Below are 25550 nucleotides of genomic sequence, written 5' to 3'. Positions count from 1 at the left end.
CCTTCACTGGCATTACATTTGTCAAACCTCTAGGGTGTAATAGGGCTTTTTTGGCTTATTCCCACTCATATTTTCATAATGAAGCATCTGCATATGGATCTTTGGGTAGTCTTACTACTTCCTGCATCAGAACAGCTAATTAATTGCTGCCTCAAATATATCTGAGCTGTAACCAATCAAAGTGACTGGCTGATGACTCAGATGCCAAATCACAGAGACCATAACAGCAGAAAAACTGGAACCTTAATCCCACTGGCTGACTGAGAGCTGCTGTTTGACACAGGGACGAGAAATCCAGGTTTTAAAGCAATCCTGCTTCCTGACTCACTGTAGACGGTTTTTAAAGCTGACAGTTTAGTAGCGGTTCAAACATGAACTGGTCTGACAGTTTTCTTCACCGATTTTCTTAGTCCATTTTCCTTCTCCCAAGGCTTTCTCCTTTTTAAGGATCTCCTGCTTCACACATTATTCTCTTTTTCTCCATCCTGTTCCAACTTTCTTTGCAAAATCTAAAAAGGACTTAAAACATTCATGCAATTGCAACTAATAATAGTTACAATTTTAAAGAAGTGTTTTTGAGATTAATTCAACAGTTTGGTCAACCTGACAGTTATCACACACAGACCTAAAGAGAGCATAGATTTTCTGCAGTCAGCCTGTAGTAGTCATGTGTTTGTGATCATGTTTGTGTGTTCAATGAGACGCTAACAGGATCCTACTGACCACACGCTGTCTGCAGCGCTTTGTTCAGTCAGGCTGACTGGAGCAGACCAGGCCCAATTACCCGGAAGCTACCCTCTTCACTTCAAATCATCATCAAAGAAAAGCCGGCTGACATATATCTAACAACATCCAACCACCTTTTATGAGCAAAGAGGGATAGAAAACCTTCACACTGAACTGAAATAGCAAAACATGGTGATCAGTTCAATTGACCAGAAAAGTTATGAGTGGGAATCTGTAATACGTGCCTGGCATGTTTACAGAAAGAGGGAAATACCCCAGCAGCTTAGCAATCAGATGATCTGCAATGTCATGCACTTATGGAGAAGAAACTTTTAACAGACCTGAAGGTCCACCTTCTCTTCAGCCTTTTTTCAATTCCAGGAATGATTACTTCAATGGTCTTTATGTCAGGGTACCCCAGTTATCACTGAGCCGCCTCCAATATGTGCAGAATGGAGAAGCTCACAAATTATCCAACTCCTAAATGGTCCAGGATTACATGTTTTGTCATCACTGAATTCACTTATATTTGTTTTTAAAGATGTTCAATGACAATAAACACATTCTAAATTAAATAAGAAAATAAATGCACTTCCATACTTCTGTCAAACATGTTTGACACATGAGACATTTTTCTTTTCTCTTATTTGCATACACACAGATATATCCACTTATAAAAATAGCACTTCCCAGAATCTCTGTACTGGCACAAGGATTTAAGGATCTCCTCACTCAATAATTACAGAAATATTTTAAGCACATAAATAATCACAACTTCTAATTAAAAACTCATAATTCTAACACAATTATAACTGCAAAAGACTTAAATAGAAACAGAATTATTGCCGTCTTATTACATGGACACTTGCTGCCTTCCTTATTATTTAACAAGGAGGAACATTAACATAAGAAAGGGTGAAAGGATATAGAAATTTGCAGCAAGAAGCTGTTTTATGAATGATAAATTCATAGAGTAATGACTTGTCCCTCTCAAACTGGGTTATTTGTGTTTCATTCATGAAAAGGAACCATGTTTGTTTTGTTCTCATCTGTTTACTTCTTAGACAGCAAAGAGAGGAGGGTGGTTTGATGAACAAAAGTGCAGTTAAGTCCAAGTGAGAAAGCATCTCTCAGAAAAAAGAACAAGGACATGGACTCTTATAAAACCACGTACACTCAGAGTCCTTGAAAGGATATACGCAACAAAACATATCAACTTGAATTTTTTGTCCTTGCCCCAATATTGCCATAAAATCAAACATGCAAACCTTTTTCAATATACACAATAGGCTAATATTTCCCAAATATTGTTAAAATCTGTCTAAATTGATGTCAGTGAGTACTTTTCCTATGGCAATTTGTTGGATGAACCTTCCTGTTCATAGGTGTGGCATATCAATGTGCAACATCAATGATTATTGCAATGGGGTGACTTGGATGGCCACTAGAAAATTACATTCTGTATATTTACTTAACACATCCAACTGTATGCATCAGCAGGTGAAAATAAATTCTCTGTTTCAGTGCACTTGATTGACAAAAGTGGAAAATCCATCAGAATGTGGTAGAGCTCTCTGAATGTTTGTTTTCAAGGGAATAATCAACCAATTATTGATCAATGATCAGCAACATATCACTGCAAATAGCTTAGAAACAGAAAAGTAAGATGTTTCACAATCTATAAAAATTGAAGCGTTTAAAGAGTTACAATTTTTATGGGTTCTAACTTAATATGTCCATGCAAATACAGTCAGAAAAAAAATCAAAATAGCATTAATTAAGGAAAAAGTAAATGTAAGAAAGGAGAATAAGCATCTGCAGTCTAAATGTGAACAAATTTGTAATTTTCCAGTACAATTTTAATCACACACAAAAAAGAAAAAAAAAAAGCAATGGTGCCTGATAAATTGTTAAATTAAATCTTAGGAAATAAACTGACAACAAGAAAGAATTTTCTTCTGGATAAAAAGCATCATCTTGTTTCAGTTGCAGTTCAAACTCTCCGTTTTAAAATGGTTTTTCTATGCATGTTGAGGAAAAGTAACGTCTTGCAGCTTCTCGATTTAATATGAAGGGGCACAAATTCCCCAAAGCAATGTTTGTAATTAAAGCGAACACGACTCATGGAGGAGGAGACAGCAGGGGGCAGATAGACAACTGGAGCTGAGGTAAGGGGAGGGAAAGAATAGAGGCAGAACCTCAAGGTGTCAGGTTAATTCTGTTTTATGCTGCAAAGGCAGTCACTGGTCAGTACCATAACTGTCTGTCTTTGTGCAGAAATCTTGAGGGAATACACAGTATTTGAAACCTACAGAGGTCTGACTGATCTTGCATTATGCATTATAAACTCTCAATTATATGTGGGTCGGTGTCAACCAAATTCCACAGCAAGTAATCACAGTAACCACAGAATCTCTGAGAAACGGCAAAGACCCCCAAGCCAACAAAACCGTTTTTTTTAAAGAGAAAGAAAAAGAGAAATGCTGTCCGGAGATGACGTGGAACTATTAATTTCATGCTTGTCCTCTTTCCCTCAAAAGCAAGTCAGGTGTCTCAAAGTGAAGAGAAGCTCCTCGCATATTGTAAAACTAAACAAACGTAAACAAAGCTAATCAAGCGTAAAAACAAGTCATAACTTAAAAAAAAAATAAATCATAGATTATTTTTCCCTGACAGACCACACCTCATCAGTGCCTTATGCACCAAAACACAATCTATCAGCGGAGACAAAGAACTAATCGTTAAGTCAAGAAATTTAATTAACACTGTTTGGATGAGCTAGAACGACGGTGAGAACACACGGCACATGCACTGCGCCAAACCAATGAATCAATGTGAGGCAAGGGAGCTGATGGGAAGCAGACTGTTGGAAGGAGCCGAGTCAGAAAGCTTTCAAAGCTCAAAGTTAAAACAGTGAGAAATTCTGGACCAAAAAATAGGTGGTGATATGTTGCAGCTGCCACTATGGACGTTGTTCATGTCTTACAAATAAATTATAATTTCATAAAACAAATCTAATGTAAAAATACATTTAAAAAAATACAAATACCCTAGTTAGTAAACAAAAGCTTAACTTTGTGTCACATTGTAAAATTGCTATCCTTTTATTGATTATTAATCTGTTATGTCGAGACAGGTACAACTGTACAACTTGCTATATAATGATTTCAAAGCTCTCACATTAACATCATTGCTACTGATTCCCTACTGTAGGCGTGATGGTAGCAGCAACATTATCAAATGTGACATCTGTAAAGTGAAATCCAGACAAGCTGATCAACATAAGACAAATTCATGAAAACCTAATCCTGGGTGGTGCAATTAATACCCATCTGATAGGTACATGTTTATACATGTAACTTTGTGATCATGAATGCAATTCATCCTGCATTATTACTACCTTTTCAATTTTGATTTTCTTACAATTCAGATCTGGTTTCTTTTATAAATTCATGATCCATGAGACAGTGCTTAATCTCTGTTTTTGAATAGCTTTTATGATGGCATGTGCTTTATAGGTTGTTAATTGCCTTCAAAATAATTTGTAGCAATCTTATATAATAAGTAAGGCAAAAATTAACAACATGCACTTTCTGCAGTCTCCAAGTAAATGTATGTTTTATGAAAAAGTTGTTTCCCTTTCCATCCGACATCATTGAAGCCACTTTCACAGCCAGTTCATTTCTGTCCTCATCAAAAGTGCTCATGAGTGTGCGTCTGTGTGTCTCTGCTGGTGCGGTGTTAAATGGTTGCCCAAGGGCTTCTTGAGAGGAACAGTGGAACAACAGCTGTACTTTAACACAAACAAACGCAAGCCCGCACTGCATAGCTGGTAGCTGTGCTGAAGATTTTGTCACATGGTGCACTGCTTCAGTTAGGTATGCACCATTTCCCCTCAAAAGGGGGGTACCAAATCTGAGCTCCTTCTAATGACAGCGATATTTCACTATTCTCACATGCCATGAACCCACCACCTATGGTCAAACGTACTTAGAGAAACTCCTAAAGGTCTTTATGCAACTATTTATATCAGAGATGTACATTCAGAAATTATTAGAATACATTAACCGAAAGCTGATTTGTCCCTCCAAAGAAAAAAAATATCTTTCATCTGCTTCATTCAGCCACCCTGATCCTCAGCATTCTGTGTCAGTAACCTTCCTGCTACAACAAAAAAATAGTAAAGCTTTAAGTAACCCTCCTGAGCCTCTTAAACTCTGTTCTCATCCAGACGATTCTCTGGCTGCTCCACAGATCACTGGCTCTTAATCAAATTTACAAGAAACATTTTTTCCTAAATGTTTTGTCAGCGTTTCCTACGTCTCAATTCATTCCAACTTTTTCAATAAATCAAGGATTGTTTTAGGGTGAAGCCAGCTCTCCCAATGCGCAAGTCGCCCGGCCAGTCATTAGTGCTAACAATGCTACTGAATGAAATGTTATTATGGAGGCTTATAAGATACTGTTACAGCACATGTAAAATGATACCATTTCATCAATACTGCTCGCCATTAACCAATATAGCTTCTCTGTATGTAAGTGATTGTTTGTCTGTTTCTCACTGCTTAACAATACTTCAGCCTCATCAGTTCACTGGCTAAAGCAGGGTGCTAGCCAATAAGAAAATTTGTTTAGTGGTCAAAAAAGGAAAGAGAAGTGGAAGTAAACATTAAATGTTTACTTTTGTTGATCGAATGTTTTCAGGGAGCTTTTCCTGATCAAAAACTGTGTACAGATTTTTAGCCACATCATGCTGCATTCAGGTTTGTGTTTCTGAGATAATGAGCCAAATGCTGGTGAAGGTCAAAAGGTGGGACCACTGCTGTCCTGCTGAGCAAGTGTTGGCAGCAAAATTGCAGTCTGTGAGAAGTGCGTGTGCATGCATGTGTATGTGTGTGTGAGTGTGAGTTAACAGGGCAGATGCAGAGACAAAGGTAACTTGAGATATACTGTGTCATGCAACTTTTTGTCAGCTCTAATGAGTAACCATTTGAATAAAAGAGAACAGTATAATAGAACATTTAATAATGTTCCGCAGTAACGCTAGGAACAAGTTTTGAGTTGCTAAAAGAAATGTGAAAGTCACAAATTTCTGAGAAAATGGTGACATTCAGGTAACAAGCACGCATGCAGAAATATATAAATAAAATAAGAAAACCTCACTCAAATGTACATTTGTTATAGTAATTGCACATGAAATGCATGTTATAAGTAGGGCATATATATTATCAAAAAAGAAATCAAGATCGGATCAACAAATTAACTACAAAATATGTCAAGGATGGATAATTTTTCATGTGTAAAAGGTGCATCTCAGTAGCTGCACAAGCATGTGTGTAAAAGTGGAACAATGTCAGCTTTGGCACTGCTGGAACACAGTCCCAATGGAAGGATTCACAGGGAACTTGTATTCACAGACCATATTGAACTGCTGGGACATGTCAATGATGGTTTATTAGCCTTCTCATTGCCCAGAGTGATCATCCTGCAGCTCCGTGCAGAGCCATATGGTAGCTCTGTGACTAGAAAGAATCTCCATTCTGTAAATGCAAACTTGTGCACAAAAGTGCCTACTAAAAGTAGTTGGCCTGATTCTGCACATGATTCCTTTATTTGGAACAAGCTCCCACATTCCCCACTCACCACAAAGGACTCTCAGGCGCGCTGCGTTTCATTCCGGCTGAACGAACGCTCTGCTGTTAAAACAAGTGAACACTTGGATTAATCAGCACTCTTTCAATTTGGAATGATTTCTGAAAAGTTTATTGTTTTTATTTGTTGTGAAGTTACCTTGAGTGCCCCAGAAAGCCACCTTTTAAATAAAATATGTAAGTATTATTTTTAGACTTACTTGCACAACTACAAGCAGGGCCAGTTCAAGCAGGACATGGGATGGCGGACTTACAGATATTTACACTGCTTCAGCGGCTGCAGTTTAGTTCACACAAATTGGCTTGTACAAAAGAAACGTGTGCAAGCACATATGTGTGTGTGTGTGTACAACTTTATACATGTGATTTTTTTGGTGTGCCACACTTTTCAAAATTTGCCCGTATGGCAATTATTAGTGTGAAAGAAGCTCCAAGTGAGCCTGAGCTGTGGTGTACGTTATGCTAGCGAACAGCATCTAGAAGAATAAAATAGATGAATAAAGTAACTTACATCAAACTTTCTTCGGGCTACAAGAAAGATTAATCTAACATGTTGTATTCATTATTGTCTTCCATTCTTCTGGGGGTTTGGAGTGCAAGGGATTCCGGTGACTGAACAGTCTGATGCTTTTGAAGGACTCTGTACCCTGAATGACGGGACTGGAGTCTCAGCTGTACGACTTTACTTGCTTATAAAGTTCTGCATACATTTCAACAGCTGTTATTATTTTAGTTTAATTTAACATCATATTCATATAATAAGTGAATAAATACAACACAAGACATTTTCGTAATTAAGCTGTGGAATTAGTTGCAACTTTAACACTGTTTCTTTTCACGAATGTTTTGTTCATAAAACAGCTATATTTATAGTGAGAGTACATTGCAAACAAGACTTGATCATAGGGTCAACTGACTGCACTATACTTTATTTACGTGTATCAAAGTAAAAAGGACACAAATGCAAAGCCCAATTTAAACTTATTCCCTTGTAAAACATTTCTAATTTATCTTGAATTTTCCTTCCTTATGACAATTATGCACTCAGTGTTGGTCTACTGCATAAAATCGTATTAAACTACATTTAAGACTGTGTTTGAACTGTAAAGTTGTAAAAAAAAAAAACAAGTTCAAGTTGTATGGCCACTTTTAATAGCAACAGGAAGGATCTATGACACACAAGGTGAAATTTGTGATTGACAGAATCGGTGTAACGAGGTCTGGTGTTATTTATCTGCTTATACTGCATCTCTTCATTAGTAAAATCTTTGCCTACAGCACAGAGGCTGGATTCAGACAAGTGGCTGGATGATTGATGTGGACAGCAGCAAGTCACAGACAGTCCTTCACACAATGCTGCACACATTAATGTGCTTAATGGCTTTCATCCCGCCCCTTTTAGCGTCTCGAGAATGTTTGCAGTAAAGTCCAAAGCCTACCATGTGAAAGATCTGTCATAATTATAGAAATTTGCGACAGTGCGTGTGTGAATGTGTGTGAAATGCTTTAGCTACAGTCCAATAGCAGCAGAGGCAGATCCAGAAATGAGCAGCCAAAGACAGATGATGGCAGATATTTAAATTCAGCGCTTACATTTATCATCTTAGCAGAGTAAAAGAAGTCAGGGCCGTGCAGAGACCTCTGCAGGGGAAGGGGCTCAAAGTTAAAAAAGGGCACAAAGCGGGAGCAGACATGTTTGAAAATGTCAGAGCAACGTTGCAATTAGTTGTAACGTATTGATGAACCGAACAGATATTTGAGACTTTCTCGCCTAAAACCGTTGTACCAAATCACTTTGTGCGTCATTTAAAGTGTAAAATAGCAAAATAATTTGTCGCTTTTCACCACCATTGACGCTCTGCCTGAATGCCTGGTTGAGTCCCGCAATGAATTATGGGATATTGTGGGCCGTGAAGGATACACACAATGAAAATCTTCCTTGTTCAGGAAAATGAGTTCAGCACTTGTTTTGCTAAATCAACTTAGTTCAGCGAGGCAGGAAACAAATTAAAGAAGTTATCAAAATTTACTGACTGTCAATTCCCACACATAACTCTGTCAGCATTTCAGCTCTTTAGAGACTGAAGTTATTTAATCCGGGAGCATAGGGCCTGCCACAGAGCTCTCTGTAGTAAAGGCATTGTGTTTGACTCTTTATTCTGGCTTTCCTCAGCAACAAAGCACTAATTACACTATGAGTGGGTGTCTGTTGGCCAAAACTGGCCAGCTCCAACATGAAAGAAGAGCAACCTGCTGCTCTCCTGTCTACTAACACTGTAATTAACTCTGTAACAAGACTGCCTCACTTTTATCTCTCCTCATTCTTCCAGATGCGGCTCACACATCAACACATCTTTCCTGATTCCCTCGTTTCAGAAGCAGGGAAAGGATCAAATTGAGCTCAATCATACTTTCCTCAAACAGTAAACAACAGGCAGGGAGGAGGAGGGAAGAAGATGAGTGGAGGTTAGAGAGCAGCCATCAGCACACACCCTTACACGCCCTCCTTGCTCAACTCGTTGCCAGCCATGCTGAATGAAACCCGACAGCTATTCAATTTTCCCAAAGCTAAATCTAATCTGCTGCTGTCTGCTGCTCACTGACACACTGTTACGCTGGAACGTTCCAGCCATCACCCACCTTTGGCAGGAAACTGGAACGATCACAAATACTTCCTTCAGCAGTATGACAGAAACACTCTTGCATAAAACTTTTCATTGGGATAAAAAGGTAATTGGGAGCCATTAAGTAAATTATTGCAACAACTTTTTTACTAGTTCAAAGACACAAATTGTATAAGTCTGGGATATATACAGTTAAGGTCCAAATTATGCTACTTTATCTAACTGCAGGTAATATTAACTATATTAAAGTACACTGACTGTGTCAGGAGCTAAAGACCAAGGAGGCTCAAGAAGATTTAATCATGAGATTACCAGTGGAAACATGCAGAAAGCTGGCCAGTAGGGTTTGAGCCCTGTAATGCCAATTAAGAATTTATTTCTGGATTATGATTATTTCTGACATGCCAATTTTGATAGGCTCTACAATTAACCTCCTGGGTACAAAGTCACATAAACAGTTTTCATAATTTGATTACTTGATTGAGATAGGTGAAGACAAACGTGAATACATACATCCATGTAGGTGGAGGTGATGCAGAAAAAAAATCTAATTTAATTTCCATCATACTGCTTCATTTAATAAAATCCCAATTTTAACTATAAGAGGATAACTTTTTATACAGATTTTTAAACTGACTTTGATCTGTTTCTTAAATTTTGCCAATAAGAAAATATTAAACTATACTTTAGATATGCAAGTACTCTCAGTTTGAGACCTTTTAGCCAAACTAAATAAAATTGTATTGGATAAAAAAGAAAAAAAAACTAGGTATAGCAGTCGTGTGAACTATTGGTACTTAAAAGACAAGGACAAAAATACCTAATGAATTGGTACTGAATCACAGAACAGTATAATTTCTCTTAGAAATGACATCACGATATTTTATCAGCATGTAATCCACTCATTAAATACTTTTTTTTTAGCATTACTGACTGTTTATTTTATTGTGAAATTCTTTTTTTGCAATTAAAAATATTTAAGTTAGATTATGTAAATCATTTTTTGCAAACCCCATAAATTTGTTTATTGTGCATCACTTTTCAGTATTTTGATTTCACTTGATTAGTTTGTCTATAGTGTATTTTTCATCCCTGTTTCTTTTAGGATTCACTATTCTCAGTTACAACCTCTCTTTAAGAGTATTGACAGCAGAGATGCCAGTGGATTCCGGCACAAAGCTCTTGGGTTGTAAAAGAAAATTGTGTGGCTCCTCCAGCACCCCCCAAGAACCACCCCCCCCCACCCCCCCCCCCACACACACACACACTTTCTGCCAAACCAAATCGATTCCAACATATTCTTGTCACACATCATTACACCTTCCTAGCATCCTCTGCTCTTAAGCTCTGCAGATGCGAGTCTGCGTGCGTGCATGTGTGTGTGTAATTGAGCTTCCTTTAAGCAGGTATGCAAACTTAACATGCACATTTCAGCGAACCCGCACACATTGCCTGTCACCTATTTCTAACCCTTAGATGCAACCGCTGCTTTTAAAAAAAATAGGAAAGCAGACACGCACGGATAGCCTCAGCCTCACTGACTGATCATTTTTCTTGTATCTTCCATTACCCAGAGGTTTGAAGTTATTTCAGTGTCGAAAAACATCTTTCTCCTGTGATTCCAGCAAAACCGTAACATCATTTGGGAGGAAATACTCGTCCAACCAACAATGAACGCACACAGACCAAGTCGTCTCTACCAGGCTGGCTCGTCTGGACAGGTTGTTCAATGATACATGAAATTAAAGATTTAAACACAACGACAGTGAAAAGGGAGAAACTGCAAAGCTCATTCGTTTTGTCGTTGGTAGATTTTTAATTTGTCCCAAGCTGAACCTTCTTTTTCTTCATACAACTGTGTGAATACATAAAGCAAAGGCCTATACTGGCTTATTATTGCAAGTTTAAGTTGTTATTGATTATGATTTTATTTATTTAGTCTTTTTTTTTTTTTACGGGAGATGACATATACGCCCTAACACACACACCCAAACAAAGCACCCCTGATTGAAATAACCTTGAAACAAAAGCCGCTTCCAATGGATGTAGAAAATATGTCGTTTTGAAAAAGGGACCACGGATCCAGACAGAGGAGTAGAGGTAACTAAGGTTTAAAAATCATAAAATATTAAAACTTACTGTTTTTATTAATCTTTTCTGAATATAAAAACACACTTTAAGCTCTAATAATTATGCGGCCATTTCATTTAGATATTTAAATGTCATTCAAAAACCTGTTTCCGTTCTCAAAAGATTAAAAGCTCTATATAATTTGTTTGGAGAGATATCAGTTTAAGCTTTTAATGTATTCGATTAGAACTGCACCTCAATTAAAAATAATTAAGATGTTTACTGCATGGTTTTGTGTTGGCAATTTTAATTAACAAGTCCTTTTGTTCTTTTTAGGAGTAAGTCTTATTACAGATAATTAAACGGGAAGTCAAGCATCAAATGAATGCAGCATCAACACAAAGGAAGACTCACATTGAATGTGTTGCATTTGATCTTGGAACAAAATGAAACAGGGAGAACAACAAGAGTCAACACATTTTTTATATAATTCAAACCGAGGATGGTTTGGTATGAAATTCTCAGTTAATCTTTACAGAAAAAAATACCTCAGCGTCAAAGTATCCCTGTAGTTATGAAAATATTTAAAGTACCGTAAAATAATCAAATTGCTTTTATATTTCAATATAGAAAAGCAAGATTTATCCCTGTTGCTGCTAAAATTAAACAACAAATCCATTACTACAGTTGCAATTTTGATATCACATCTTTAACATTTACTGTTGATTTGACTTTGAAAACCATAGAAACAACCTGATTGTTGCTCTGCACCCTGCATTTTGCAGCTGATGTGTGCAGGGGTTTAATCCACCCACTCTGGTCTGCCTCTGTGTTTTCAGCAAATAAAGGTTGTAGTCTGGGGAATACAATGGGCTTTTTTGACTTTGAGCTGTTAGATTGTTTACCTTTTAATTACTTCCAAAATATGGATAGTTTTCTCCCTTGTGTTTTGTACTAGTAAGTGCTTCAACAAAATAACACGGTTGGCAAATGACTCTGAAGCTGGTATCAGATTTAAAGCTTTCAAGTTGTCGCTAAATTAGTATTTCTCTGTTTTCCTAAAATTCTGGACCACATTTGAAAATCTGAAGTTCTCAATCGAAAATACTTGGAATAATAAAACCTAAATTGGATGAGTCAACGCTGAACACTGAATCTTCAAACAGAATTTCAGATTCATTAAACTTTTACTTTATTTGTGAAGACAAAGAAAATATTAACTTTAATCATCTTAAAAATTATTTTTGACTAGCATTAAACGGATAAAGGCTCTTTAAATATCTACTTTTTTTGTAAGTCACAATATTTATGTATTTATATTGCAGAAAGCTATTTATAAATGGCAGAGAGTATGTTTCTATGTATGGGGACCATTAGGAGTGTGTGAGGCAGTAGTTTTTATTAAAAAAAAAAAAAAAAAAAAACTCCTACTGTTTGACACAGAAATGTAGAGGCCTTCAATCTGTTTCCTAAACCTGACCTGTTGTGTCAGAAATTTAACACAATTATCTGTGCAACATGGGTAATGTCCCTTTTTTCCCCATAAAAAATATCTGCCTCTGGTAATACCAATCCCAACCAATCCCACTTGCTTATCCTGTCAGGACATAACACTTTAAACTATGCAAATGTAGAATATTGCCATTTTACCCATTGTTAAAATCCTGACAGGTGACCATTGATTCACTCCATTGGTTGGAGTGAATCAGGTATATTATTTGGAAACACCCGAGTAGATGCTTCACCCACATATGAAAACTACTGTGCCGTATCAGAGGGGTAGTGGACCTATTCCTCCCCTCTCTTGTCATGATTGTCCTCCTGGGATTGGGTTGGCTTGTCCTGGCTTGGTTGGTTCAGTGGTTCACTTTGTTTTAGTGAGAGTTACTTAATTTAACATATTTATACAATGACTCCTACAAATAAAGTCTTTTTTTTTTTAAGAATACATATTTATGTGTGGGTACTTTACCCTCTTTTTGTCATAATTTGTGAGCCAGATTATAACATAAGGAGGCAACAGTTTGACAGAATGGGGGTAAAACCAGTATTTGAACCTTGGACCTCACACACCTCATAGAAATACACGGTAAATTACTTGGGCTATTTGCTCATGTAGCCACCCAACTCAAAGTTTACCTAATTATGTCTTTCTCATTTTTTATGAGAAATAAATGTATATATTTTTTTTACATATCATAATCATAAACGTTTTTCACACTCTTATTTTCAAAACAAAACTGTTCAAGAATATTTTTGTGTGAACTTCATACCCAATGCCGCTGTGACGCCTGAATTTCCCCTGTGCTGGACAATAAAACCTGTTTCTATTCTTTCTTATATTCCAAAAAAAGCCATGGCATCTTTTCTTTCAATGAGTTGACCAGCATTGTTCAGAATCAGCACAAGTCTATTTTATGCAAAACCAGAGAAAATTCTTGTCACTCTTCCTCTGGTATCTTATAATGGAACTTTTTCACAGGTGTTAAAACCATTACTTTATATATATATATATATATATATATATATATATATATATATATATATATATATATATATATTGATTTAAAAAAAGCTTGAGAAATATTCCATTTTTACATTATAGGTTCAGTCACAACTTGTGAGAAGCATAATGTGATCAAAAAGACATTAGATTTTTTTATATCAGTTTCTTTTGAGTCTGTCTTGTTTTTAGAAACATTTGACGAGGAAAAACGACTTAGACAAGGTAAGAGAAAGACTTGACGGCACATGGTGTGTGTGTGTGTGTGTGCGTGCGTGCGTGCGTGCGTGCGTGCGTGCGTGCGTATGAAACATATGCAGATGAAGTGCTACTTCCATAGGAGTTTAGTTACGCCAGGGTCAGAAAGATAACTGAAGAGAGACCGAGTCCATCTGTCCTGTGCCCAGGGGAAACCTTTGCACACTCTCAGCAATACACACGCACAAACGTCTTTTCTCTTCGAGACCAGCCTCTTCTACAAATACAACAGATCATGTCTCTCACACTGCCCGCCTGTTTAAAAGCATTTGTAGCCTTAGGTCAGCTGTAGCTCCTCGTCATGCACTGCACTAGGTTAACATCAACACACAGGAAGCGTTTTCAAATCTATGCATGAATTTTTGCAACTTTCACATGTGAAGAACTGCACATTTGCACCACAACAATTTTGCTTCCAAAGATGCACTTGACTGACAAAGTAGCCCTCTGCCTTTCTTCACTCATTAACCCCCTGGTCCTCATTTGCATTTCATAAGAAGGTTGTCACTCTCTCACACTGCCCGCCTGTTTAAAACCCTCTGTGGGAGGGTTATCTCCTTTTGGGAGGCAGGGAAAGATGAGAGGGATGAACTGACTTTTTTTTTTCTCTTGTCAAAAAGATAACACCACTCATCTGCTTATCACATCACTTCCTGATGCTCATGGATGTGGGTGACTGTGCTTGTGAATATGCACTATATCCTCAAGACAATAAAAAGAAAAGTGGGATCTTGAGCATGTGTACAGGACATATGCAAGTGACAGATGCAGGTTCAGTCGATGCCTCAAGTCAAACCTCTTGAGATGCTCCTTGCCGTCACCAGCACTCTGAACTCTGGGCTCTGAGACTTCGCATGCCCACTCAGAGGTTGGTTTCATTTTGCCCTTTCATCCATTAGCCAGTTTTAACTCAAGCTTCATCAACTGACCCTCCATTAGGCAAATTTGCATTTCATCACACTCAAATCCTGCATTAATGCCACCAAACAGAGTGGAAAAGCAATGAGAAAAGACCGCAGAGGTATAAAAAGGTAGATAAGAGGAGTGGAGATGGAAATGAAGGAAACACTCTGCTGGATAGCAATAAAATTTGCTCTTTTCCTAAACTGTAATTTGTGAATGTGCACGAATATGCATGAGTGTGCATGTGTGTATGCGTGTGTATTTGAATGGATCAGCCAGAGTGCTTTAGAGCTGACATCCATTTAAATGGCACATGTTTTGAATAAGCTTTTAAATCTGCGCCTACAATGCTGACATGCATTACCCATTCTCAAGTGGCTAAAAAAGGTACAGGTCCTTAAATATGAAAGGTGAAAATTGCAGAAATTGCACAACTCATAGGTGATTTCTGTAGTTGGATGGCTGATCATGCTGACATATCCTTTCAAAAATATTGTTACTGAAAATAGACTCTTTCAGTGTTTATTCTATGCAACACTTAAAGGGTGTTGCATAGAATATATTATGAAAAATATAAATACTCTTAATAAACCCAACTCTATATTACACTAAAATGAAATAGCTGACCATCCATGTATTTTATTATTATTATTTTTTTATATTATTATTATTTTAAACATAAAATCAATTTTAGAAAAATATGAGAACCTTTGTATGTGTGTTTGGAACAAAATCTCCTGCTCCCATAATATGCAGAGACCTTTTTTCTCTCTGCATTACATATATATATTTTTTGTACACCTGGACAGTTAATTTAGGAGGTAAATCAGCTCACCTTTTGCAGAAGCTGAGAGCCAGAGTACTTTGCAGAGATGGACTTCATCTCCCCACCAAATGCAGAGGCCCAGAGCTTCACCCTACAGGTGCGCACACATGCAAGAAAGGTTAGTAAATAAATAAATAAATAAAAATCAAGATATCGCTGTAAAATATGAACACAAGAAGCAGTGTCTTAAAAGCACAAGAAACTGTTAATTTCTCTCTTTGTCTCATATTGCCACCTGCTTATAAAATGACACTTCTTACAACAATGTCTTTTTTTTAATTGATTATAGTTCAAATCCATGTAGCAAATTATCCAAATGTGACAGCAGAACTGTAATCCAAAGCAAAAAAAAAAAAAAAAAAAAAAAACAACAACCTGGAATTAAGTAGCCTATATTTTTGTAATGCTTTTAAAAGTACATTGGTCTACTTACACGGACGGGGGGATGCTTTGGTGGGTGCCTCCAACTCCAGTTGCCCCGATGTTTTGAGTTGAGAAAAGTAAGAGCAGCCACATAAACCAAACGCTGGGAGCCACGCAGCACCGACCCACCTGCATCTTTGACACCGATACCCGCCTCCTGCGCGCACAACGCGAGTTTCTGTCTTTTGCTGCCACCCTCAAACACTCCAGCAACGAGGAACACTGTAGTCACCTGTACTGACTTACTGAATAATTCATGACAGTGGGGCAGCTTTATGAGCCGGTGCGGGACGCAGATAAAGCGACGCGTCTTTGGCGAACGGCGGGGCTCCCGCTGAGTGACTTATCCACAGCGAAGTGACCGGCGAGGCTCCGCTGACCGGTGTGGCGCACACTATCAGGATTCCAGACACTAAGTCGACCTCGACTCCTCCCGCAAAACGAGAGTCCTCTTAGTCGCTTTGATTTGCCCACCCCGGCTTCTGGAAAAGCTACTCAGGAGATTCGGGGGGGAGAAACCAGGGAGAACATCAAACGATGCAGCGCACAAATGCACGCCTTCTCCTCTTGACTGATGGGGCTAACCTCCTCTCCCTCACTTTCTCCCACCCTCACAAAACCCCACTTTCTCTCCGTCCTCTCAGAACCTCAGGGTATGGGGCTGGTGACGGCTCCGGCATTGTTGTTGAAATTACGCCATACTTGGGATTGCCTGACTCATTCTGCCCCCCCTCCACCCCAACATCCCTCCTATCTCCATTTCCTCACTCTTGGTCTCTAATATTGCAATAATAGCTGTAGCCTGTAGCTTTCAGGTCAGATCAAGTCATGCACTGTATGGTCAGTTCACCGAAGCAGGAACTGCCGCTAAAGTGCAGGAATAATAGGAGGAGAGAAGCAGGAAAAAGTAACAGGCAAAAAAAAAAAAAAAGTGGGGGTGTTTACCCTCTTGGTGGAAGAAGAAGGGAAGGACAGGATGATAAGTCAGTTCTGCTGTATTAAAGCATGCCAAATGCACTTTGCAGTAGTGATGTGGCACTGGCAGTGCGTGTAGTCATATGGGTTGGGAAAGACAGCGAGAGCCCCCAGGCAACGTGATGGATTGCATTTCACAAAAAAGCAGGGATTCTGACAAAGCACTGGAAGGGGATCAAGTTTGCCTCAATAGCCCAGCATGTGACTTTGTCTAGTGCTTGGATATCCAAATGGACAAATGTGGCTCAAACATCTGTGTAGAACAGCTGGTGTACAGTGCTTCACAAAAGCATTTTTTCCCTTTGCTAAGTTTTTCTTTTCATTTTGTCACAGTACAGTCCAGAACTTCATTTCTGGGGATTTTTTTTTTTGTTTGTTTGTTTGTTTTTGTAGTAAACCAACATAAAGTAGTGCACAAATATGAAGATTGTACAAATAAAAATCTGAAAAGTGCGGCGCGTCTTTCTGGTGTGTACCTGTCATATCCCATCCGTTGTTGAGTTGCTGCTCCCTTCCAGTCGAGTTTCTTCTTTCATTATGTTCAGTACTTGAGTTTTGGATTTGTTTTTCACTTAGTATCGTCCCGATCTGATTTACTCCTTTTTGTGATTTGCTCAGCTTGCTCAGTTCGGTCTTATTGTAGATGTCCTATTTAGATTATTGTGTTAGTTATTTGTTTCAGTTTTCCTTTCCTAGTTCCTCTGTTCTTCCTCGTCCCCTTTCACCATTCTCTCTCTCGCTCGCTCTACCACTTTGGTCTCATCTCGCAGCTCCAGCTCGTTACTAATCAGCCACCAGTTCTCCATCCATTAATCAACTCACCAGTATTTGAGTGAGTGAGCTCCTCATTGGCTGTCAGTCAGTCTGGATTGCACACCTTCTGGCCCACTGTGGTCTGTACTTTTTAACTTGTGCTCTTGCCTCATTAAACTTACTACCATCGACTCTCATCTGGGTGTCTGCATTTAGTTTGCCACCTTGCACCAAACACGATCTTCAAGAAGTGTTTAATTCTCTCCAAACCTCAGAGGCTTTCAGATATTTTATTAAGACAGGGTTTTACTATTTAGTCCCATTTACTGTTACACTAACTTTGCCATATTTAATGTTGATTAACTAACTATAATCAACTTTAACTGCTATTAAGACATAGCTGCAATGTTTTTTCGTGATCTGTGTATCTGTAACAATTCTGTTCAGAAAATACATCTCAATTTATTCAACTTAGTTCTATTTACTTGTGCAGCACCATTTCACAGCAAAAGTGAAACATGAAATTTATATAGAAAAATGTTTTGTCAGTCAGATTTTCATTCAGATTTGAATTGAATATCAGTCATTCTAACTTGATTTCACAGATTGCAACAGTTAAATAAAGTCTTTTATTCAAACTGATAAAAAAAGAAAAAAGTATTATATCTTAGGAAACCCATTGGATTACATCAAGTTACTGACTTTGCAGCAGTCTCTCCTCCTGAACCAGCATGTAGCAACAGTGGACAACTGATTGCAATGAGTTGATAACAAGCAGCAATCTGTCATACTGAGCGTGCATGCAGCGAGGCCCTGCACAAAAACTTTGGGTAAGAATAAGAACAGTGAGTTGTGAGCCATTTTAAACAGACATTAGTCGACAGGAAGGAGTCCAGTCTCACATCATTTCATTTTGTCCGACGTAGCTCTTATTTTTCTGTTCCTCGTTTTCTAAAAGCCGTAATCACAGACAATTTTTGGCGCGCAGGCTGTACCAAAAACGTTGTTTCCTATTGTGTTCCTAATATCATAACAAAAGAAAAAAAAAAATAATAATAATAATCAATCTTGTCTTTGCAGTGGTGCCATTCTTTTATCAACTAGGTTTTATTGATTTTATCCTTGCTGTGTGGAAGGCATGGTAATGCAACAGGAAGATGTCATTATATTTTATTGGAAAATAATAATAAAAAAAGTCAATGCACAACAGCAGGTTTTTTTGCCAACCAATATCTCCAGCCGCTGCAGGGTGAGTACACCAAGGTCAGGTTGTTTGTCTGCCTCAAGGTTTTGTAGCCACATTAATAAAGTTTACTACATTGCACTTAAAGCTACATAAAAATTATCAATACAGATTAGTTTAAATACTTAAGAATATTAACTGAAGCTTAAAGTATTAACTTGTCTAGGTTTTGTCAATATGTTACAGAATTTCACCCATAGCACAGACATATTCACTTCTCTTTCTACAGTCCCTCAAAAATCCTATTTTACTTTTACCCAAAGAGTGTTCTTTTAATTTCCACCAACAGAGCCAGAGTTGCTGGAGTAGGAAATAAAAATAAATTCAACACTGCAATAGTCATTTATGTATCATCTTCCCAGTCATGCTGATCATTCAATGCACTTTACATCAGAGATACTTTCACCCAATCATATTCCCATTTATTTACCAAAAAGAGTTGGAAAGACTCTAAGTGCCTGGAGCTATATCAACTTGTGACAGGAAGATCCCTTTAAAACTAAATGTGAGTATTGAGAAAAATAGCAAAACAGCTTGTTTAGTGAAAACAAATATCCAAACAAGGAGAAAAAGGGGAAAAATAACTATTTTAAAATAGAAGAGGAATTCATTCGACATCAATGTTTTCCTTCAGGCTTTTTTAAAAGACACTGAAGATAAATGAATTTGCCTCGAATAGAATCTCCAGAATCGGAAGAACATTAGTAAAATGAATTGTGTTTAAGACCAATTATGAACCAGTTATTTACATTTTTAACAGATAAGAATCAGAAGACTGGCCCATTTATGAAATGGAAATGAGCAGATACAAGAGAAGGACTCACAATGATGCTGACCCATATCATGGAAGAACCATGCAATAAAGACGTGTTGGCTTTACTGCTTTGTTAAGTGGTATATATATCTTTATATAAATCACTGAAGCTGCTGATGGACACAGTATATGCCACAAGAAGCTGCAAGAGAAACAAAATGCACCAGAAACTCTTCACAAATGATGTGAAAGAACATAAATTATATTCAGTCGATTTTGAAATTTTGCCAGTTCAGGCACAGATATGGATGATCAGAGTACAGAGGAAGGAATTAAAAATACATATTTGCTCTTTCTCTGCTGAGCCAGTGTGGGGTGGCAATAAAAGAGGCCCATGCTACAGATTGGTCCAAGCAGACCTGGAGCAGACAGAAAAACTATGTACATAGTCATCAGGTAAATTTACTATGCAGTTTATCCATGTACATAGATAGTTGCATTAGTTTGGGTAAAATTCATCAGGAACATCCTTTGTCTGGTATAGCATATTCTCGAGTTTTTTGAGTTCTCTGGATAAGAAAACACGACATATCGAACTTTAGTACGTTTTTTCAAATTGTCTCTCAGCATCTGGTTGTAAGCAAGTGAAGCTACATAAAAATTATCAAGCTACTTATCTGTGACTGAACTCCACATTTGTTTTAAATCCAGTGTTTATATAAATAACAAATTCAGATATACACACGTAAAAAAGAATCAGATTTCATTTCTACCAGTTAACTGAAAATTTAAAAAAAATATTTGCCAAATGTCTTGATCATAGACATTTTGTCTAAATGAATGACAGAGTCAGCCTGCCGTCAAGAAATGAGGATAGGTCTGAAGTCGTTGGAAGTGTTGTGAATTTCTGACTAGTAAGAAGAAAAACACAACACTATATAAAAGTGTGTGGATGGTGTGACTTTTTATTATTGAGTCAATTTTGTTTTCAATCTTCAAAGAAACTCTGAAATGCCTCAAGCAGCTACCTGATTGCATAGAAAAATGCTTGATTGGATAGGTAGTTTCATTATGTGGAATAACAGGCAGCCAGTCGAGACGAGACGTAATACTTGCATTGTTTTGCACAGCACACTAAAAATCATACCTGTGTGTTGCATTGCATTCAGAGCATAGTACCAACCGATTTGCCCAGAGCATCCAATTTCATTTTACATTTTCTGGTGACTTCAATTAAAAATGAATAAATAAATTGTAACTTGCTGTTACAAGTCCTTTCTTCCTTGAATTATTCTTCGTCTTCTCTTTATTATTCCCCCTCCTCCTGTCATCATTTTCAGATATACAATCTCCTTTTTATCTTTTTTTCTAGGTCTCACTGGCCTATTCTAAGCGCAACTTATTAAAATGAATATTTCTAATTTATTCTTCAAAAACAAGATGTTTTTCTAAAGAACCAAGGCAATGCCCCATGTAACCGGAAATTAGAGCACAAGGGGGCATAACTAGATAAAGTCTTCCTGTCAGCTTTCTTTGATACTAATTGGATATGTTACACTGAATCACCTGAAAAATAAACTGACCAAGCACTGCTAAAGACACCTTTTTATAAATGTTTCTATATTGTGAAAATAAGACTCCATAATCTTCAAGCAAATGTCTTAAAAATGCTACATCTAAGCAAAATAACTCCCTGTAAAGCAACTTAAAGTGTTTGCATTCAAGTCTAGGACTGTTTATTAGTCAGAGCTCTATAGACTACGCTGTTTTGTTGGTAACCAACTCATTTGCTATGATAACATGCCCAAGAGACTAAAATGAGGCCATTCACTGCAGCTGTGTAGATATGGGATGAGGAGCTTGGAGGCTATGATTGGATCTAATGTTATGTTCAATTAATAGTCAACTCACTAAGCTCTTATGTACATCAAAGTACTCCTGTTGGGACGAGTCAGTGATTGACACACCGGGATAATCCCAATTTCGAAGTGCTGAGTCAGAGCACATAATCTATATTCATTATCTATATTTCAAAGGGGACATTGAGGGCATTATGTAACTGTGAACTTTTATGTCATTTTTTTTTTAGCTTTATGTCATGTTATAATGTTATTGCCTCTTCTAAATATACCTGGAGTCTATATATGCGTGAAGAGTCCTTAAATCTCTTGTGACAGCTTAAAATACTTGCTCTCACCTTTTCCACACAGCACCACCTCGTAGCTGCTGTTACCAAGCTGATCTTCTGCCTCACAGAGCACCCTTCCTGTCAGGGAAGGGTGCTTAATTCCTTACTCTGACCACCCAGTTCCTTCAGACTAGCAGCAGCAGCAGCAATTAGCAAACACCAGGTGAAATTAATCATCTCCTGAGCTCTTCATACAGACTAATTCTCAGTGCAATACTCCTAACAACAGTTGTAAACGGTTTCATGGAGGAGCACTGTTCTGATGACATGCTGAAGGAGGACTGTTGGAAAGAGCAGGAGCTTCTTAAAAACATAGAAACCAATTTCAAAGCATCAAATTGCAAAGTCAAATTTCTTGAGTTATGTTTGATATATGCAACATTTTATCACAACTGAAGGTAACATAGTTACTTCACTGGGCTATAAAATGCCACTTAAAGACTGGAAAATACATAACACTGCGCCTTCAATTGCAGAAATAGCAGGGAATAATGCAAGTTAAAAGTAGTACAAGACAAAAGTGAGGAAAAGGTAGTAATTTTGTCCAACATTGCTTGGCTTAAGCAGCATAACTACAAGTATGGCACCTTAGAATGAGAGAGAGGGAGACATTTTTTTTCAATTCTATTCTTTTTTAATCAGGTTCAACCTAATGATAGTTATGTTTATGTCTAACATCAAAAATATTTATAAAGGCAAAAAGCACCTGACAATACAGCAGAAAATGACTAAACTCTTCATATGTTATGTTTGGAGTACTGAGCAGTGCATAGCACACAGTTCAAAAGCATCCATATCAAAGTCTCCAGCTTGAAACCAAGATCATAAAGTTAAGATTTAGATGGTGAGATGGAGGAAGTCAAGAAAAATGTTTTCTGAGAGCAGAAGCTTGGAAACCTCACAAACTTGAAACTCGGAGGACAGCCCATTGTGGTGAGCCCAGTCTGCCTCCAATACACCACATTGTCTAAAAAACTGCAATTTGAGATGCTCAAGTTTTGGTAGACACTGGATAGAAATGACTCTGCTTCAGTTTCCTGGAGTATTTTTAAACTAACATCCACATATCTGTCAGCATATTCCTCCCAACAACTGAGTCCCCAGTAAAGTCAGGCCACGGTTATATAGGTCTTGCGTCTTCTGACACAGTTGGTTCATATTGGTCATTGATGTTTTTGACTAAATGGCAATGTATTTATGAAAACACATCAAACCGTGCCACTAAAACTAATTACTAGCTCAAACTAATTATTGTGGCTACACATTCAGAAGAATCCTTTCACATGATCAAGTAACATAATCTGCAAACATCATCTACATGAACTACAAACTATTGTAGAAAGAGGAGTTTATGTTTCATTGTAACATAAACTTTATGCTCACAAACAATAGCTGCGACAATCTCGATAGATTGACTTTTAACTCAATGCTATTGATATTGAAGCAAAATATTTTTTCTAAACTTTTAAAATTGCTTATTAGCCTTTGAAATATGTCTTTTTGGCTCAAACATCTGATTATATTTGCTCTGATAATAGTACTGAAAAAGGCAGAAAAAATGTAGGTGTTTAAGAGCAAAAGAAAAAGAGGACCGTCAAGTAGTTGTGCCTGATGCCTCCACATGGCAGCTCTGTAATAAACATGTATTTAGTGATTCAGAAAAAAGGTCAAACCCAACCCACCTAGTGCCGGTGCACTGCCTTGTGCAGCCTCTATCAAAAGCCGCCTAGACGAGTGGGCCAAGCTGCAAAAGTTTTTTCTCCAACAAAGGAGTGATGTGAGGACCCTATGGGCTGTGCTTTCTAACTGGAAGCTTTACATATAAAACAGGCGGGCCTATCTGTCTCTGCACAGGCTGCATCCACAAAGTCTGAATTCCCAGCTTTGAGGACTCTGAGGATCTGAGCTGTGGAGTTCAGCACAGGAAAGAGATTAACAACAAACACAAAACACCACCCCTTCTGTTCTGCCTGAAATGTGACAGAAAAGAAGACGTATGAGTCACTGAAATGTTTGATCCAGTGATGGTTCCAGCTAACTGAAAATGCAACTTAAAATTGGGTTATCTATGAAGGCTATATGAACATTGCTTTGTCTGTGTACAGTAATTTGTACATTGCTTGCTCTTATTGGGATGTTTATGCACTGTCACAGTGTAATGCACAGATAATTGAAATCCTTAAAACTTTTACTGAACTTTGAAGTTATAGTACAAACCATCTCAACAGCAAATAAAAGTAATTAAATCCACTAGCTTTCCCACAACTAATGTAGAATTAGTAAATAGGTTACATCATGTAGAAAGCTGTAAGTTTTGACACAAGTGTATTCTGACACCTAGAGGATAGACTATAACATTACATTTCCCAAAGATGTAAAATGATTCAATCGGTGCATTTCAATGCATTTGAATATTAATGAAAATATATTTATTTAATCAACTGAATTTTCAATTTTTCTTAAAAGCTAATGAAAACACTACATATAATTGCTTCAAATATTAGACAATTAAACCAAAACAATAAAAACAATAGATTTAATACAGACATATGGGATTAGTGATAAATATGTTTACTACCTGCTAATAGGTAGTTGTTTTCACAGAATAGTTTTAAACTGATGTATGAAACTCATTGTCATTCCAATTCAATGAGATGTACAACTAATTCAGCCTATGACATTTTCTGCTATTTATTTACTTTTCACTTAAGTTCGAGCAACTGTAATAAAGCAAATAAAGATGGTGTTTTGTTGAAAAAAATTATTACTCTAAGTAATGATTCTCTAAGCATACTAACTTAAGATTTAAATATTCTTATTTTATGATTCCTATCTAGTAAAATTAGAAAAACATAATTAATCCTTCTTGATTTTATTAATTAATCTGCTTTAATCTGCTTGTTTGAAGTTCTTTCTCAGCATCCATACATACACTTAGTTTACACCAAAGGACTAAACAGTTCCATTGCTGATCCAAGTTTGACCAACAAAGTCTTTTCTTTTCTGTGTTCTGCTGCAAATTATTTAACCACCAGCCTAACATTTCAGTTGCTTCTCACACTGCCTTGACCAATCATAATAATAACATAGCTCTTAAAGTGCATTATTTTCCTGTCTGTCTGTGATATGTTTGTAGTTCATTCCTTGGATGTCACTAGTGAGTCAGTTTTTTGCAGTTTTTGTGTTGCTTGACCCGCTCCTAATAATAGGTTACGGTATTGACATGGTTAAGCATGATCATTGGTCACTTTGAGGAGGGCTGTTTCTGAGTTGAGTAGAAGTGATTCATGCAAATCATTGGAAGTGAAGTGGGATCAGCCAGCTTTGAAAGTCGGGGAGTCTGAACCAGATCTGAAGGAGGAGTTGATGATGTTCAGTGAGTGAACATAGCTGGGAGATAGACAGTCATTTACAAGTTTAGATGGCATGTGATCCAGAAAACAGATGGAGCTTCTCCTGCGAGCCATGAATTGGAAAGGTCTTAATAGGCACAAATATGAAGCGCATATAAAACTTGTCCTCAATTAAAAATTGGTATGAAATAGGTTAATAAAAAGAAAATCAACTAAATGGCTCACAAATAATCAGTCACAATACAGTTTAATATTTTTATATTTATAGTAACTAAATATTGATGAAAGAAAAGATAATAA

General features: G+C 37.3%; 1 protein-coding gene across 1 annotated transcript in view; it reads right to left on the bottom strand.

Moving 5' to 3' along the window:
* LOC129372564 (voltage-dependent calcium channel subunit alpha-2/delta-3-like) overlaps positions 1 to 16583 on the bottom strand; it is a gene marked incomplete at its 3' end in the record, with an annotated part of 45483 nt that extends 28900 nt beyond the window's left edge. Inside the window, exons 1-2 of the mRNA XM_055049975.1 lie at positions 15995 to 16583; positions 15571 to 15652 (exon numbers count right to left, since the gene is read on the bottom strand). Of these exons, the coding sequence (XP_054905950.1) occupies positions 15571 to 15652; positions 15995 to 16119 (207 nt within the window). The remainder of the gene's footprint in view (positions 1 to 15570; positions 15653 to 15994) is intronic.
* Between the last annotated feature and the right edge of the window lie 8967 nt (positions 16584 to 25550).

This window comes from Poeciliopsis prolifica, unplaced genomic scaffold (genome assembly GCF_027474105.1).
Source record: "Poeciliopsis prolifica strain line A6 unplaced genomic scaffold, Auburn_PproV2 SCAFFOLD029, whole genome shotgun sequence".
Taxonomy (NCBI): domain Eukaryota; kingdom Metazoa; phylum Chordata; class Actinopteri; order Cyprinodontiformes; family Poeciliidae; genus Poeciliopsis; species Poeciliopsis prolifica.
Note: the sequence above shows the minus strand (reverse complement) of the source record. Positions and strands in the feature narration are given on the sequence as shown.